The following is a 19,371-nucleotide window of genomic DNA, read 5'->3' as shown; positions in this document are numbered from 1 at the left end:
TATAGTCCCACCCCCCATTTTTCGAAAAATTCCAGAAATTGTAAAAAAAAAAATTTTTTTTAAAGTTGTTTATTTTTTCGGTTTTGGAGTGTCCCTGGACCTAGACCTAGATGCTAGGATGATAGGATCATTCATGGTTGACCTAAACAAACAAAAAATCAAGATGTTTTGTATTTTTAATTATATGAAAATTGATATTTTGTATTCATGTCATACTCTATTAATGATATCAAAATGTATTCAAATTCAATGCAATTTTAAATCATTATAGAGTATGACATGAATACAAATTATCAATTTTCATATTAAAAATACAAAACATCTTGAATTTTTTTTTTAGGTCAACCATGCATGATCCTAGCATCTAGGGTCATATCAAAATGCATTCAAATTCAATTCAATTTGAAATCATTAATAGAGTATGACATGAATACAAATTATCAATTTTCATATTAAAAATACAATTGTGAAAAATTTTAGCCTGAAAAACAGGTGGGACTATAATACTCGGACCGTATTAATTAATTAATTAATTTATTTATTTATTTATTTATTTATTTATTTATTTATTTATTTATTTATTTATTTATTTATTTATTTATTTATTTATTTATTTATTTATTTATTCGTTTATTTATTATTTTATTTATTTATTATTTTATTTTAACATTTATTTTTTAAATTATTTTATTGTATTGTATTTAATTAATAATTATTCATTTTCCTTTTGTGTGTGTTTGTTTCTTCATTCCTTCCTTCCTGACCTGTCACAGGCAAATTGATTGATTGGGATCAAGATAGTCTCGTTCCCGCGTATCAAGAAATAAAATCATAGCAGACATGACGCTAACTTATTGGCAACATCTCTGCGCAATATCAGCTGTGATGTAGTGAGTATTATGATGAAGAGATGAACTGCCGAATTTTAGTCTCTTGCACAGAACGTCTCGAAATTAGGTGTTGTAAATCAATGGAGGCAGGTATCATTTTACGAGACTGTTTGCAAGACTAGTCAACTACTTCCTATGACATGTATGATGGCGAATGACTAACCAAATCATGTGAAGCAAACGGAAAATAAACAACAAAATGACGTAAAAAGATAATGCTACGTAGCCCTTTTCTTTCACATTGAGAAATACTGCAGTCACAGAAGAAAAATTGGAAGGTAGGGGCGTTTCTAAGTTCATGTAAGCAGTGAAAAATAAGTTCCGATGAGATTTAATTTCATGATTGTGGATCGGTCGGTTTAATATCGGTATTGTTTTCATGCAATAAAAAACCATAACACTACCGACTGACTGTTCAAATTGCATGCGGATGCACATGCATGCATGAATGACTGCATATGCATCATGTGTATGCATTCATTGCCATGTATTTTCTTCACCATGTTGTGAAATATTAAATAAATGGTGTACCTGTCTGTACTCAGACTGTAGGTAGTAATTAACGCACACCTGAATCTAAGACTGGAGGAGAACTGGAGTTGGTTCCGTGATTCACTATGCAGTATAGTTTCTGAGATTGTTCCCCACAAATTGGTCAAGGGAAATTCAAGGCCACCGTGGTTTTCTTCAAAGTTAAAAAGACTCTGCAGTAAGAAAGAAAAGCATTACAACAAGGCAAAGAACTCCGGTAAAAAAGGTGACTGGGCCAAGTTTAACACCACCATGAAACAAGTTGACAGGGCTATTAGAAAAGCCCATAGAGTCTATGTGAATGACATTATGGAGTCGGACAACTCAAAAACTTTTTGGCGTTACATCCGAGCCCGCAGGAAAGACAACACTGGTATCCAGCCGCTGAAAGTTAATAACAAACTCCTTACAGACGACCAGGATAAGGCTCAAGCATTAGCTGATCAGTTCGAGAGCGTCTTCACCAAGGAAAACTTGGACCCACACTCCATGCCTTCAATGTCTGGCGAAAGTTACCCTGAGATGCCACCAATTGCTGTTGATCTAGAGGGCGTCACAAAGCTCCTACTGAACATTGATGTGTCCAAAGCCATCGGACCAGATATGATCCCAAACCAAGCGCTGAAAATGGCAGCAGTTGACCTGGCACCAATCCTTCAGCACTTGTTTCAGCAATCTCTGGATACAGGGGATTTACCGCTAGACTGGAGGAAAGCAAATATCACACCAATTTACAAAAAAGGCGCCACTACTGATCCGGCGAACTACAGACCAGTTTCGCTCACATGCACCTGCTGTAAACTACTGGAACACATTGTCGACAGTAACCTGATGAGACATCTTTCCAGGTGGAACATCTTATCCGACAACCAGCACGCATTTCGCAAGGCCAGATCATGTGAGTCTCAACTGATCTTGACAACCAACGACCTTACCAAGCACCTTGACGACGGACTTACTACAGACATGGGCATCCTAGACTTTTCAAAAGCTTTTGACGTAATCCCACATCATAGACTGCTCATCAAATTAGACTTCTACGGTATCCGCTCTGCGACCAAGAACTGGGTTTCCTCCTTCCTCACAAAAAGATTCCAAAGGGTTGTCGTAAACGGAAAATCCTCCGAATGGGTACCTGTTCTCAGCGGAACTCCACAAGGCACGGTCCTGGGACCTCACCTCTTCCTCCTTCATATTAATGACATCCAAGATGGAGTGAATAGCACAACAAGACTCTTCGCGGATGACTGCCTTATCTACAAGACCATCAGATCTCCCGAAGACGAGCGTGATTTCCAGACCGACCTGAACAAAATGGTTTCCTGGTCCACCAAGTGGGGCATGAGATTCAATCCCAGCAAATGTAAGACCATGCGTATCACTAGGAGGAGAAATCCTGACCCTACCTCATATGAAATGATGGGCGTCGACCTGGAAGAAACCAGCAGTAGCCAATACCTTGGAATCACCATCCAAAACGACCTCCGCTGGAATAAACAGACTGACCATGCCAAAACAAAGGCCTTCCGGTTCTAAACTTCCTGAGAAGGAACTTCTCACGACACTTCATCCTCCATCAAAGAAAGACTATTCAGTACCCTTGTCCGTCCACATGTCGACTATGCCACCGCCGCCTGGGATCCTTATACAACCAAAAACATCAAAAATCTTGAAAACGTTCAAAACGCAGGGGCGAGATATGTTACTAACACCTATGGCAAGGACACCAGTGTCACAGCTTTAAAAACACCTTGAACTGGCCGCTCCTTCAAGACCGGCGCCAGTAAAGGGAGGCTGACTTGTTTCTACAAGATCCTCAACGGACAGATGGACATCAACCACAACAACTACATCACCCCTAAAATAAGCCGTTCCAGAAGAGGTCACAACAACCAATTCCAAATTCACCAGACCAGGACTGACGCATACGCTAACTCATTTTTCCAAAGAACTGTCAAGGATTGGAACTCTCTCCCACCTACTACAATCATCCAACCATCCATTGCTACTTTTAAGAATTCCCTGACAGATGACTGTACTGCTCGACGCCGCCTTAAAAATTAGCCCACTCTCACCACACCTCCAGTTTAAACTCCGCAGGAGTATTTAGGAGGTTATATCATCCAAGATCCAAGAATTAAAGGAAGGAGTATTTCGTGTAGTAGTCCGATTAATCCGTCATGATTGTTTTGTCAGTCATTTGTCAGTAGGGCTAGGTACATGTATGCAGGGCCCAGGCCAGGCAAACCTTAATTTTAACACATTAGCCAAAATATTAAATTCTCGATCATGAGAGCCAACTTGGGTACGCACAGCGCACAGTGTCGACACCCAGTGTTATAAATATAAACAATAAATACTCCGTTGGTGAGCGACGGGCGATTGGTATTTCACCGAACTGGCTAGAAATCGATCGCTTGAAACATTCCTAGCTTATCGCTCAGTCAGTGCCGTGGTGTAGTACAAACTCAAAATGGAGAGTATTGGAGACATGTATTCTGTTCGATTGAAATCGATATTCTATTATTGACGCAGATAAAGAATGTCGATAATGTACATTGTAAAATAGATACAGCACCTGGATCTTACACAGTCACAGGTTCCTTTATAAATTTCGTTTCTCAAACAGTTGAATATATCACAATTTAAACTTTTGATTTCAAAATCGTTACTTATAAAATGCAGTAAAACATATCCACAGCAAAATACCGGTCCCCGCTAATTAGTGTACATTTAATTTCCAGTTAGTGTATTAAAAATAAAACCTTGGATTTGCCTGACAACAAATCAAATTTTCTTGTACCGGTAATAGAAATACCATATGGGATCATATACTATTCTGTCGGTCGGACATCCGGGCTATCTCTAGTCTCGGGCCCAAACTGCATGTAGCTCACGGTTTGTTGTGAACAACAGAAACCGGCTGTGAAGGAGGCTACATAGCGATGTTGCTGGAGTGGCATTCAATTTCGGAAAAACGACACTTTCGACCATGGAATTTAATTTTAAGTTTGTCGATATATAAGCGGTAAATCAAGTAAGTTTCTTTCACTCTGGAGACTTAGAAACGGTTGTTTGATTCCACTGACTATTTGCGATCGAAATTTACATAACACCAATGACAAAAATCATCAACAAAAATCGAATCAGGGACTTGTTTTCACTCGAATATCAATTCAACCGGAAGTGACGTGACACGGACCGACAGAATATCATACTGAAAACATAGAATAGAAACTGTGGCAGGCTCTGTGGAATCTCATATCGTCTGTAAATGGTATGCTTAGCCTGAGTCGCTCGGCCTATCGCGAACAAAATCGCCATGTGTACAATGTAGCTAGTCTTGCCAGCAAGACTTCAGTTTTTATCATAAACATAATGACATCTACGGACCTGAAGTCTTGCAGCGGTATATAGGGATGCACTGTACGTTTAAGAAATCCAAACTTCAAGCATCAAGAAATATACCTTGCATTTGTCAGTTTTACCTCAGAGATGTTGTAGACCCTCTCTACACAGTGCAGAAACATCACAAGGAGAATGCTGCTCAATATGATAGAGTGGTTAAAGTTACTGGAACTATGCGTAGCTGTTGAAAAACGAGAGGATTCATCGTACTATCACTGCAATTTTTGACACAAAGATATAGGGATGATGACGCTGACACGCTGTGCAGCGGGACGCACAGTTATTTGCGGCGAACGTACTACGCAATTACTGGCGCTTACAGCACAAACACAGCTTTTGAGAATTGACCAATCACACGGTCGTTGCTAGGCAAGGTCAAGGTTCGGTCATGCAGGTCGCGCGATTGTGTTATTCTATGAAAAGTACGCTGACACAGAAGGTACATCCTCTCATGATCGAGAAATTGTTATTTTGGCTATAGTCAGCCAAATTCGCCTACAATGTAGAACACAATACATATATTTACATAGAAATATAAAAGAACTGGCCGGTCAAGGAAACCTACATAAATATTAGGCCTGGCATTTTATTTTTTTTTTCGGTTTTGTAGTGTCCCTGGACCTAGACCTAAATGCTAGGATCATTCATGGTTGACCTAAAAAAAAAAAAAAAAAAAAAAAGATATTTTGTATTTTTAATATGAAAATTGATACTTTGTATTCATGGTATAGTCTATTAATGATTTCAAAATGCATTGAAATTGAATACCGGTAATGTAATCTCGGCGGGTACCCGTTACCCGACCGAAAATGCCAGCCTTAATAAATATGTTGTCTATACTTCACTTAAACCCAAATATATGATTTTTTATGGTGATAAGTCACTCGCACATGGAATTTTAGAGGGATATTGATCTAGCAGTTCCATTAAAAAAGAGCTCTGCTATCAACCTGAGACTAAGATCTAGAAACATCACCGAAATGCTGTTTTGGGGAATTTTGCTAGCTGAATTTTTTTGATGAAAGTCAGTATTGACAAGATGTAACTTTGCTACGGAAAGTGCTATAACAAAAGGTTTTCAGTTACAGTTAATTTGGCTTTCTTTATTCAAGGGCTTTAATTTGATATATGGTCATTTTCACGGTAAAGGGTGTAACTTTGGATTTTTAACATTTTAATCCGTAGTGTTCTAATAAAGCCACAGAATTCCATAATTTTTGGCCACATAAGTCATCTAGTTAGCAGCTACCTTGGGTAGCATAATCAGCTTTGGGAGTTACTGCGTTCAGTTTTAGCAGGCTTAAATGTACTTAATATTGCCATTTTGAAAAACTATAAAAACAGTAACATTTTTGTAAAACCCTGTGTTTTCTTCAGTTAGTTCATGGATAATTTTTCTTATCCTGAAAGTACAGTCATATGTTCAGTAAACACTGCCACATTAGATTTAATTGTGAACGGCCCTGTATTTTTGAGAACCGGACTTCGATATTTATCGCTTCGAGGCTTCATTTTCCGTTAACAATTGTTAACAAACTTTGTGGGTGTAGCTTTGGTTCATAATTCTTGGTTATTTCTTCACTTCTTCTTGATTCATAACAGTTGTTATCTTAACTTGAAATGGGTAACAAAAATTAGCCGATTTGCAAGCTTTTAAAATTTTTATAAAATCTTGACTTCAAATAGCCGTTTTTTCCGTTAACTTTTTGAAGCCTCCGAAACAAACTGTTCAGCAAGCTTGTGCAAATATAAATAAAAGAGCTCATCCAATCTATTTATTAAAATGTAGCAAACTAGATCCTCAAGTCACATGTTTTTAAATCGTGGAGATATATATCACCGTTTGAAAATGGGACCCAATACAAACTTTCCGTTAACAATTGAAGCCTCCGAAACAAATGAAGCCTCCAAACAACAGTAAACTTAATTATCATCTATGCATATCTAAATTGGTGTGTTTCATACTGATATCTGCATTGTAATTATTACTTGATATGTGCAGAATGTCATAAATTTAAAAAAATTGACATTATGGTTAATGTTTGAAAAATATACTGATACCTTAAAAAGCCTGTTTCGGAGGCTTCACATGCAAAAAACACCATACTTAACAAATGGGTGAAAAAATTAATGTGTGATAAATCTACAATATCTGCCGCATAGAATCATTGATTCAATACACACAAGAAAATAACAGCTTAGATGATCCCAACACTGTTGTTTTCAAAAAACTACTTCTGCAACGTTTAACAATTGTTAACATGAAGCCTCCGAAACAAAAAAATGACTTGCTGTGATAATTTAATTTTTGTCACAACTGAAATTCAATACTTAGAAGCAAAGCATGAAAATTGGTAATTGTGATATTTTTTACCTATTTTTTATGTCAACTTGTAGTAGTTAGCTAAATATTTTACTTTTATGATCACCTGTGTTGTTAACTGAAGCCTCCGAAACACAAATCGCTTGAATTGCCAATTTTAAAAATAACTCCAATTTCTGTGAAACTTGGCTGGGAGGTTCCTTTCATCAAGTAGTATTTGTACATGAAGTTAGACATTCAAATTATTTTAGGAACCCAATTAAAACTTAAAAAATATGTTTAAGGTTTGGAAATTTCCATTGTAAATGACACTTGATGTTAAAAATTTTCAAAACTGCAATTACAAACATAGCAAAACATGGTATAAAATTTAACTTATATCTGTTGACTTACTTTGGAATGGAATTTCACATGTATTCCAGCTTTCATGTCAAAATTTTCTGAGGTTATGTAAAATAAATTTTTTCTTAGATTTTAACCAAAATGTTATGCAAATGTCAAATTTTTTATTAGAAATCAAAAGGTTTAAGCCTTGAAACATTATTTTACTTGAAATTAAGTTGCTTCTATGCATGATTTCAGTAAACAGAAATATATTTAAGTGGTTTGAAATTTTGACCCTAAAAATCAAAAGTTACACCCTTTACCGTGAAAATGACCATATATAAAATGATGCAGTTGTTGATGGCAAATTTGAATTCACCTAGCATACCTATATCAGTCCCAGAACAAAATATTATTTATACAGTAGTAAGAATTCCAATTGAATGAACGCAGCTTTCATTAGCTGTACATACTCAATCCAACCGCGATCGTATATCACATATTTCAAACTACAACGTGAACACACAACCTTGGATACAATGCTAATACATCGCGCAGTGTACGCAAAAATCATCACGCTATTGAAAAATATGTTCATTCAATTCGAATTCCCACTATAATTTCTGACATGCATGCATGATGATATTCTGGATCGTGTACTAGTACATGTAGTAGCAGGCTAGCATCACTGACACTGACTGAGCATCCTCTTTTCATGACATTTCATGATTTTCAGTAGATATCCATGAAAAAGGCTTATTTCCAAAATTTCAATTGATTCCGATTTTGCGTAAACTTGCAAGTTATGCATTCATGATGTGCTACAATTGTGTAATTTCATACTGGTGTACAGAACGTAAAATTTCAAGATATTTTTGCTATCTAGGCCTATAGTTTTCAGCAGAGAACTTCAGCGGTCTGCCAATTTGGTGCAGTTTATGCGTACGGTATATGGAAGTGTGGTTCTGATTGGCTAGTAGAATCACATCATTATTGACATCACATCATCATCGGCACCTCATTCGCTGGTCAAGCAGTGTAGCAACGTGTGACCTAGTTCTTTTAACGCGATAATCAGACAGCAGATGAACACCGCTGAAGTAATTTGCTGAATGGTATAACAAATTAATCTGCAAGAAGTATTATATCATGTAGCCAGAGCCAGGCTGGAAATAAGCGCTGGACCAGGAGGCTACTTTGAGAAAAAATAGCCCCTGGTTCATACATATGTAGGGTTTTTCAAGGAACCAGGGGCTATTTTAAATGAACCAGGGGCTATTAAATGGATGGGAAAATTTGTTGTGACATACCCGGTAGTACTAGTGTAAAGCCAAGAATTCTCAGCGTTGCGAAATTCCATAAAAATCATGCGAATTGAGGTAAAGCGGAAAAACGCATTTCTGAGAAAAAAAAATAAGCAAAAATGACCTAGAAAAGGAAAATTCATCAAAAATCCGTCATAGATTTACCGTACAATGCCTGTCCTACCTCCCATTGCAGCCGTGATACCCAATCACCCATCCCAACTTTGCAACATCGCAATAATCGTCACTTTGGCCGGGCTGCAAACATGTAAAAATTGTGAAATTTTATTATGTCAGAAATGTGCTAAAATTACAAAGCGGAGAAAAGCAGAATTTAGCATTTGTAAAGCAGAAAATTCTTGGCTTTATACTAGTGCAATAGACAGTTTTTCATGTTACAGATTTGGCAGATGAATAGTCATGATAGTACACATCATGTATAGTGCTAATTACTCAAGAACTCGAGCTTTGAATTTGCACACAAACGCATTCGCACTCATTAAGGTATAAAGTTAAGAAAAATTGCTTTATAATAAATATAATCTGATGTACAGTACTACAAGCCTGTGTTAGTGGCCTGAAAGAAAAATGAATTCAGTTACATACATAGATAACACAAAACTGAAGAGCTTCAACATCTTTGTGTCTTTACATTTTTACACAGCACAATATTGCATCAGTATGTCATATGCGGGTAGCCACAGTTTCCCGTATGCTATGGGAACACCAAGTGGTCCTCCAGGATCACCTTCAAGGTATCAAACCCCACCAGCAGGTGTTAGACCACCACGCCCAACTAATCCACCAACCAAAATGCAGGCACAGGGCTCAGCTAACACAAAATTTCCTCTGCTTCAACATATGAACACAGAAGAACTCAAAGCACTACATGAAAGTGATGACAGAATGAAAGATATGGTGGAGGACCTTGATGAGGTATGTGTTGCATTTTGTTACAGGTTTTCAGTTGTTTCATAAAATAGCGTGTTGTTATATGGGTTGTAATGTACTTCAACATTAGAAATCTTTTTGTATTTTCTTGACTGCATACTAGTCAAATATTGACAATCATTGTGTTTTGTATTGATTTGCTTTGGTCATAAACATGTTACAGTTTAGTTATCATGAACTCAGTGTTAGGCTCAGAGTCAGACCCTGTGTTAGGCAAATGGAAAGGGATCATTACATGTAGTTTCCAATTGGACCTAAAAATAAGGACAAGGTTGCTTATCAATATTCGTGAGGTAAAAATTCATATTGCACTGGTCCAGGTGTTGTACTGGCTCTGAACATGCTTTAACTATATCAAATATGATGAGGGTATACTAAACATTTCATTATTTTAAAAGCCTATTCACTACCCCTGTTACCTTGAAAATCATCAGAAGGATAAGAGGGATTTTAAGTGCTGATTTTGGTCCAGATACTCCCAAATCTTTTGAAATAAAAGTACATGTTATCAAAATAATGAAAATGTTGACATGCACATTTGATATAGGTGAAAAGTAAAACTAATGTTAGCCTTATAAACAAACTCCCAGTTCATTCGATCTATAAATCAGGCATGAGAATTTCCTGTGTTTGCCTGAATTCAGGCAGTTTTGTTGTCCAAATTTACACATTTTTATTATTTTTTTCAGCCTGTTTTGGGCCTTTTTTAAGGCTGAATTCATGCGCTTTTTTCAGGCAGTTTTCAGAAAAAACATTCTCATGCCTGTTAAATTGCAGGGCTTAATCTTTTGTTTGAATTACAATTTATAGATGAAACAGAAGAAACTTGACAAAGAAATGGCACTTGCTGAGAATCGCAGTTTGGCTGACTTCAATCTGTCTAGGGAGCCTAGACTAAGAGAAGGAAGAGCTCAACTAGCAAGACTACATCAAGAAGCTAGGAGTGTACGTGATATATATGATAAAGACAGAAGGCAGTTAGGTAAGTTGTATCTTCATTTTGGAGGAGTTATACTGCTTGACTTTAAAAGCATGATCCCTACATGCTGTCCCGGGATTATTCATTCACATGTCATTTCATGAGTATAGATGAGGTGACATGTGACATCAAAATGAAGATCAACCTGTCTGCCACAATGGTTTCTGGCAAGCGTCTCATGTCTTCTTTTACTGAAGAGTGAAGTAGCTATGTGCTGAAATTTGCTGTCAATTGCTGATAGTATATTGTGTTGTTCTTTGTACATTAACTATTTTTGGTAAGTAAATGATTATGGCAGGAGAAACTTTTCCAAACCACCCTAATTTCTTAATTTGCAAATGCAAACTTTGTGTTGTGGAATGATGTGCTTGGAATTACCCAAATAGTTAAAAATGAATAAGATCATTGATTCTGAAGTGTGTTTAAAAGGTCTTTAGTACTGACAGTCCCTCCCTCATGAAACTTGAGTTGATACATAATTTTATTTATTATTCCTGGTTTGTTTCAGATGGATTGCAGGGCACAGTTTCATCAACTGAAGCCAAGATCATGTTAGAGACAGCTGCAGAAAAAGCTGAGGAGGAGTCAGAGGCAAGTAGATATCATCTCTCTCGCTCGCTCCCCCTCTCACCCCTTGCCCAGCCCTCGAATTAACCCACGGCACCCATGTCATTTTGCTGTGGGTGCCCATCCCCACTGCCATAATGCCCTCAAAATATGTCCTTTACCCAAGGCAGTCACTTGCCGTGCCCTCTAATGAAGTTGCCGTCGGTGCCCCAGCCCTGCCCCTTCAGTGAAAATCCAAGGCAATTTTCAACTTGCCCTAAAAAAGTTGCCGTGCCCCTTCAGATCCTTAATTCGAGGGCTGCCCTTGCCTCCATCACTCTCTCTTAGTCTCTCTCTCTCTCCATTGCTTTCTCTTTCTACTCCTCTCTCCCCATCTCTCTCTCTCTCTCATCCCTTCTGTCTCTCTATCTCCCTTTCTATTTTGTCTGTTTCTTTCCATGTTTTAAGTCTATAAGTAGAAATATTTAAAGCTTTTATTGTCTTTTGTTTGTATTGATCTTTACAACAGGAAGTAGCTGACAAGTTTCTGCAAGGTGAATTCACAATTGAAATATTTCTAGAACAATTTCAAGAATTGCGTAGGGTAGCTCATGTCCGACGTATCAAAGCTGATAAAATGGAAGAATTACAACACAATGGACATATATCCTCCCCTACACCGTCTGGTGCAAGTGGGAGTACACTATCTTATGCAGCCCCAAGTGGGGGCGCTCTTCCATATCCCTCATCACAACCATCAGGTGCTTCCTACACATCGCCGGCTCGTCGAGCACCGCAGCCTCCATCATATCCAGCAGGGGGCTCAGCAATGGGTTATTCGGCACCTGCTCAAAATCAGCCTTGGAAGCCGTATGGGAGTGGTAATATGGCTATGCCTACACTAGGGTCATATCCACAGTGAAAACTTTTTGTGTCTCACCTATAGCAGACACTGTCTTTGAAGAAGACTAAGAGCAGTTGATATATAAGAAATCTATCATTCTCAGTAATGATTAATTATTGTATCACAGTCATCAGACCACATGTTCACTTACAGGGAGGTGCATTTAGTATAGAGTACCGAAGTGATGACGTCACAAAACACTTTTTTTTGCATTTCAGCATTTTCATGACCATATTTCAGTAGAACATGATGAAAAACATCCACAGTCCAAATTTGGTGGGAATCGGATCATGAGGGCCCGAGATATGGCCGCATGAATACCTAATTAGCCCCATTGAAATCAGTGTAAATTGGCCTGGTTCCAAACCAGGCCAATATCATGATCCGATTCCCACCAAATTTGGACTGTGGGTGTTTTTCATCATGTTCAACTGAAATATGGTCATGAAAATGCTGAAATGCAAAAATATAAATTTCATGACGTCACACTTCGGTGTACCCAGGGGGCAAGATTCAGAGGGAGATAAGGGATTTTTGGCACATATTTTGGATCACCATTTCAACATTGCGCATAAAAAGAAATCAAAAATGTTTAAATATGCAAAATCTTTCTGCTTGCTTAGTCTATGACATAAGTATTTGAACGTTCCTAACATTGTTCATGTGTAAAGGGGATGGTCAAACATGTAAAAAGGCCAAGCCATATTTGTAAATCACTCACTCACTTGCCTTCCTTCAGTACACATAATTGTTCTGCACGTAAACCTTTACTCAGTATGGTATTAAGAGCTCAATTTGAGCCTTTTGCAACCTGCTCCTCTCTATTCATAAGACAGTGTCTGTTGGAGGTCAACATTTAAAAAAATGTAAATCATGGCAGTTAATACCATCTTCATTGTTTATCCAATATGTGTCAACATGGCTGACAGATAAGTTTTCACTTCACGAGACAAGCAGTTTTTACAACTAGTATTATAATGGGACACAATGTCAATCATATTCACCAAGACAAACAAAGCAGATGTACATTATTGGAGTCATTGATACTTACTGACAACATATCAGAAACAATTTACATGTTATACCGGGTCTAGATATGTACATGTACCTATTCCATTTTTCGCCCTGATGTGGCAGTGATGTCAATGCATTGAGGCAGTCGCATTGAGACATCTTATTAAAGCGTGTGTGTGTGTGTACGCCACCACTCTGAGCAAACGCTAGCAATTTGAAGCTGAGCCCAATGAAATGCGCACTGACGTCACTGCCACATCAGGGTGAAAAGTGTTATAGGTGCAAATTGCATTTGGCAATGAAGTTAGAAAGTCTTTGTATGGGATGCACATTCTCCCATATATACATCAGGGCCAATTGTTCTACTACACGGTGTCTAACAAATCACACATTTACGTGAAATCTATCATGCCTGCACTCTGAGAAATAACAGAGTAACAATGAGGTTTTCTCCTGCTCTTTGTAGAATGATTGGCCCTCATTAAATTGGTGATGCTAGACTTTGTTGTCAAGGGAACTGTTTCTCTTCTATGAATGCAACATAAGGTACAACCTGTAACAAGGTGATTGTTACTCATGATCTCATCACTTGTTTATTGTACAAGATGTTAAGAATGGCTCATCACATGATATTAACCTAAAGATAGTGGCATTTAGAGTGAATCTAATGTTACATTTGCTACAATCTCGGTAAAGTAATGGGTGCAAATTATTTTGATACAGTTTGAACTATAATTTTGCACATCAAACAAATTTGCACTTCACTTCAGAAGTTGTACAAATCTTTTCAATTGATATGCCTACCAGTTCGGGTATATTAAGAGGGATGTTGAGGTAGCAACACAGTCACATAGTGTCTATGATGTGAATCCTAACACCCCCTCACTAAAGTGGAACTGTGAGCATATCAAATGAATGGATAAGGATAATACTATTTTGCGCAATACTTTATAAGTTGTATCACAACATGAGTAGGATTTAATCTCTCACTAGAGAAGTCCTTTTTCAGAGGGCTGACCTATTGGTACTCTAGCGAGAGTGACATTATCCGAGTAAGATGACATGGCTAGTTACTTTGAAGATGGCACTCACTAGAGTACCGAAAGCTCAGCCCTCTGAAAAGGACTTCTCTAGGGAAAAATTAAATCCTACTCATGTTTACCAACCTAGAGTACCAAGTAATGTCAAAATGTCACAACATGAAAAAGTTAAAAGGAAAAATGCTGTCCGATTTATACTGTAATTCCACTTATTTCAAGGTCTGTGTAAAACTCTTTGTCAGCAAACAACCCATTAACCATATTAAATTGCTGACAAATTTAAGGATGAGTGTGTTCAATGAACTGCTCACTACTTAACTGATTGCTTAGATATTTATATGCAAATTTATATTCTAATCAATCAGGGATTTATGATGTCAACTATTTTATTCTCACAATATATGTTGTATTTGATTGTAATATGCATGTGTCCTGTGTATTCTAACATGTCTTAATATAATCAGTGGTATGACTTAACATAAATTTTATAATATTAAAGTATATTGGCCCACTCTTGTCATGAGGATCAAATTATAAATCAATCATCAACACGTGCCAATGATTTTCTATCTGTAAAAATTACATGCAGCACAATATTTTAACACCTGTTGAGTGTTGATTGGCCAATGCAATTGTCAACTACTACTGATATGAGCCAAAATCCTTTGGAAATTAGTGCTGCTTACCTGATTTCCAAAGGATATTTTGCTTTATGTAGTAAGCATTTGTCACATCTTACTGGTAAATCTTATTGTTACTCAAATTAGGATGGGCCATATTTACCTACAGTGTACAATTATGTAATGTAATGATAATATGTGATATGATTTACTTCAAATTATCCAAATTCATCTTGTGAAAAGGTTGGGATGTTTTGATTACATGTACACAGGTTTCAATTCCTGTAGCATTGCCATCAGTGTCAGCTGTCAAGCAAATTACAATACTGCTACCTGCTACAACCGTCTCTTCCAGTTGATTGATATTTCTGATTAACTGCTGATTGATTTGATTAATTATTTATATATGTTTGGGCTTTCGCTCTTTTTACTTTTACTTTTTTTGAAGTTTTTTTTTCATCAATCTTCTGAAATTTTGGCGATATTTTCCTTTAGACCACAGGGACTAAATTATTACCTTTGCATCAAGGTTAAAGAGCTGCCTAATACTTCGAAGTATTGTTAGAGTATTGGAGGGAGCGCAGGGCTCTATAAATGAGGGCAATTATATGGGATAAAGACAAGGTTAAAACAACTTTTTGAAGTTTTCGTCTCAAAAAACAATTTAAAAATAATTGGATATCATGAAACATACCTTCTTAAAATCAGGATCACTTTCGTCATATGAAAAGGTGATCAGATGAGTGGAAAGTTGTAAAAATTTTGAGAAATGTGGGAATTTTGTCAGAAAAATACATCAAAATTTTCGAGAAATTTGTCATCTTAAATAAATGCAGAATTTCATGATGCAGTAAAAAGATGTCAAACGTGCATGATTGAAAATACATGAAAGCTAGCGTAAATGAAGCTTGTTTTGTCAGAAAAATACGTCAAAATTTTCGAGAAATTTGTCATCTTAAATAAATGCAGAATTTCATGATGCAGTAAAAAGATGTCAAACGTGCATGATTGAAAATACATGAAAGCTAGCGTAAATGAAGCTTGTTCAAAAGGTATGTTTGTATAGCTAAAAACATGTTTAACCTTGATGCAAAAGTTTAATTTGATGAATTTGTAATTTTAAGCTTTTATGGCTTAGGTGGTCTAAAAGAAGAGATCGCCAAATCTTAATATTATGTTAAAAGCTGATTTAAAAACAATGTATTTTGTGTGCCATGTGTCCATTATCTTCAGTTTTTAAATTGATTTTGTATTTGAATGTAAGAGAATAACTTAATATTAACAGAATCAATTGAATATAAAATGTATGATATAATTGATTCATGTTATTTGATTGTCAGCGAAATGTGAACCCGATATACAATCCCGATACTAACTCGGCAAACATAAAACGTTTTATAGAAAACGTTTACATGTCGAGTTATATGAAAGGGTAAAAACATGCTTGAAAACTTGGCACAATACATACTAACATAATGTTATTTTAATAACAATAAAAGTGTTTTCTATACTAAAGCCAAACTTTCTAAATGTGCATGTAATACTGCGTAATACCATCAGGATATTTTCTTGTGCAAATTCATCAGTATTTCAAACAGACAGTGGCAGTGCCAGCTTTTCAAAATGGGGGGGGGGGGCACAAATTGGCAAATGTACAGATAACCTAAAAATGCTGACCAAATGTTGCCTCCAAACAAAGATTACAAATGCTGTTATATGTTGGAAACACTTTTCAGAGATTTTACAATACTTTCAGGCAACACTGTTATGTGACCTATTTTCTCATTGGCACTATGATGGGTCATGATGTACCCAGCGTTCGAAATAGGGCCGGTCAGCCGGCCATTGGCCTGTAACTTTTTGGCCTGGCCGGTAACTTTTCTGACTGGCATCTAGTTTCCAGCCCGGCTGGCTGGTAACTTTTTACGGTCAAGCCTGGCTGGCCTGTAACTTTTTGAGGCATATTTCGAACACTGGATGTACCAATGGACCTTAGGTATGGAAGTCAGAGGCCCTGGGCTCCATCCTTCTTTTGCTATGCCACTTATTTTAACACAATGTTAGATTGCTCATTCAAAACCATTTCACATTTTAACATATTCAATGAACTTGTTTTCAAAGAACAATCTAACAATAAATAGTTTGTCTCGTCTCAAGTATCGCCATGTTGTATTTCACAGTGGTAGGTTGGAACCAGCCCTTGAATTAACCCATGGCATTTTGCCGTGGGTGCCCAACCCCACTGCCGTAATGCCCTCAAAATATGTACTTTACCCAAGGCAGTCACTTGCCGTGCCCTCTAATGAAGTTGCCGTCGGTGCCCCAGCCCTGCCTTCATTATAAAATCATCTATCTATTTTTGTGTGTGTTTTCTTCACTTTTGAGAAATTGCCTTGGTGCCCTTCTCAAATTTTCAACAGCTGCCATGATGCCCTCTTGAAATATTACAAACTGCTGTGCTGCCTTGCCTTTTAAGTGAAAATCCAAGGCAATTATCAACTTGCCCTAAAAAAGTTGCTGTGCCCCTTCAGATCCTTAATTTGAGGGCTGGTTGGAACCAGTGCGTTTATTACACAGTTGTATTACCAGCGTACGGACAAATCGCCCTTCTACACATGTATACGCCCATGGGATTAGGTTAGCTTGATTTGAATGTGCCACTGTGCAATCCAACATGCTGTTAATCTCAACTTGAGAGGAGACAGACTGTATTCACAATATACATATTTTCAAGGGAGGTAATAATACTGTATTATTTCCAGGCTCATGTAAATACACAATGCTGAATACAAAGCTATTTGCTGGTTGTATGAGTGTATCACTCATTCTTCACATTTCTGCTATCTATATAGTGTGTTTCTGTCATCATGTGCCTTTACTTGCATTGTTATTCACATTTATGTATGTGTGCGAAGTATAATCTACTTTAACACACCATTCACTGTCAATGGTTGAATGCTAGCTGCTGTCTAATGACTACAGCAGAGATTATCATGTTACAATGAAATTGCTGCTAAAGTATAAGTATACATTACCAATGTTACAAAAACATTTTGTATCTTCTTTTTATGCCTGTTGGTTTATTCAGGGCTGTGTAAAGTGCTCTGCACCTCATGGTCTAGGGCAGTGGAAAAGAATTTCATGTATATAAACATATATCAAACAAGTGGAAATGAACTTGTTGCAGGACATTGAAAGAGTAGTAGCCAAGCTTGTGCAATGTTTCAAATCTTAAGCATTACAAAATGATCTTTTAGATATAAATACCAACCAATGTTTCAAGTGAACATTGGTTGTTGGTTAACTTTATTCACCTAAAAGTGAGAATTCTTTCTTGCACATCACGTAATTTTAATTTCATTGATAAATATTTCTTTCTTTCATACATTTATATAGAGACTGAAAAGTCCATGTTATTTAACCTTGGATTTGTGGAAGGGTGTGTTATTATTATTGTAGCTTTTTTCAACACTATGCAGCCACCTTAGAGTAAGTTCTCCAACCGTGCTTTTAAATACGTACCATAATATGTTGTGTGAATGGTGTACTTTTGTGTTATTGGTGAAGATACATGTAAATAACCAAATATAATTACACAGACATATTTTTTGCATTAGTTTTTCACTCTGCAATTATTTCAAACAGTTTTTGCTTCATCTAAAATGAAACTGTTAACTGGTTTGATTTTTTTTTCTTACCGCTATCTTGGAATAGTGCAAAGTTAAATGTAACTATAATCTGTTTAGCTCCAGTGATGTCCTCATTCATTTCCTTGGCCCTTTGGATATATTGTAATACCAGAGAAGTCTCTGGTAATACTACTAGGTATTACATTTTACTTAAAAAAATTAAAAATCCATAGCACTGCTATTATGGGGCTAGGTGTTATCAACACAACGCAACACATACCCCTCTAGTTAACATATGCTACCCAGGACAATTTGCATGAGGTATCACTGGACCTGGAACAGATAATAATGCAACAAAATCCACTTTCACTGATATAACAACTTGTATGTGACATGATCAAGGGGAATGAGTCACATGTCGGCAACTTTCAATTGGATGTTTTTACATCATTATCGTTTACGAATGCTACATTTTGATGCAAATTCCATCAAAATCGGACATCTGGTTACCGAGTTATGAGCGATTTATCAATAGCTGAAAACAAAATAAAACAAAAGAATTTGAACACTGTTTTTGCGAATATCTCAGCGACATCTGACTCATTCCCTTGATCATGTCACATATTTGATATGAAACACTCTTAAACTTCTATTGCAAGTAAGTGACATGCACAGATATGTGTAATAGTCTTATTCAATATACAATCATGATTGCATTCTTGAATTTGTCATATTAACTTGTCAAAACTTTGAAATGAGACTTTGTGTAAATTATTTAATAATCATCTGTATTGGACAAAAGGTTGATCACAACACAGGAGTTGTTCACCTGAAATGTGTTGTTGTTGAAGCTACAACCTTTGACAACAGAAAGAGGGATCAAGTGGTAAATTTACATTGGACCATCC

At 36.8% G+C, this 19,371-nt stretch overlaps 1 protein-coding gene across 2 annotated transcripts; it reads left to right on the top strand.

The window, feature by feature from the left end:
* The first annotated feature begins 1,011 nt into the window (after positions 1-1,011).
* Positions 1,012-19,051, top strand: LOC140150918 (vacuolar protein sorting-associated protein 37B-like). Of its 2 annotated transcripts, none has more exons than XM_072173081.1 (5): positions 1,012-1,190; positions 9,445-9,716; positions 10,542-10,713; positions 11,219-11,301; positions 11,786-19,051. In XM_072173081.1, exons 2-5 carry the CDS (start codon positions 9,462-9,464, stop codon positions 12,176-12,178), a joined length of 903 nt encoding a protein of 300 aa, XP_072029182.1. In that variant the 5' UTR covers positions 1,012-1,190; positions 9,445-9,461; the 3' UTR covers positions 12,179-19,051. The 2 variants fall into 2 exon arrangements, with proteins under 2 accessions (XP_072029182.1, XP_072029174.1); XM_072173073.1 differs by having other exon boundaries at positions 1,013-1,168.
* The last annotated feature ends 320 nt before the right edge of the window (positions 19,052-19,371 follow it).

This window comes from Amphiura filiformis, chromosome 1, assembly GCF_039555335.1.
Source record: "Amphiura filiformis chromosome 1, Afil_fr2py, whole genome shotgun sequence".
Lineage (NCBI taxonomy): Eukaryota > Metazoa > Echinodermata > Ophiuroidea > Amphilepidida > Amphiuridae > Amphiura > Amphiura filiformis.
This window is presented reverse-complemented; position numbering and strand designations above follow the sequence as displayed.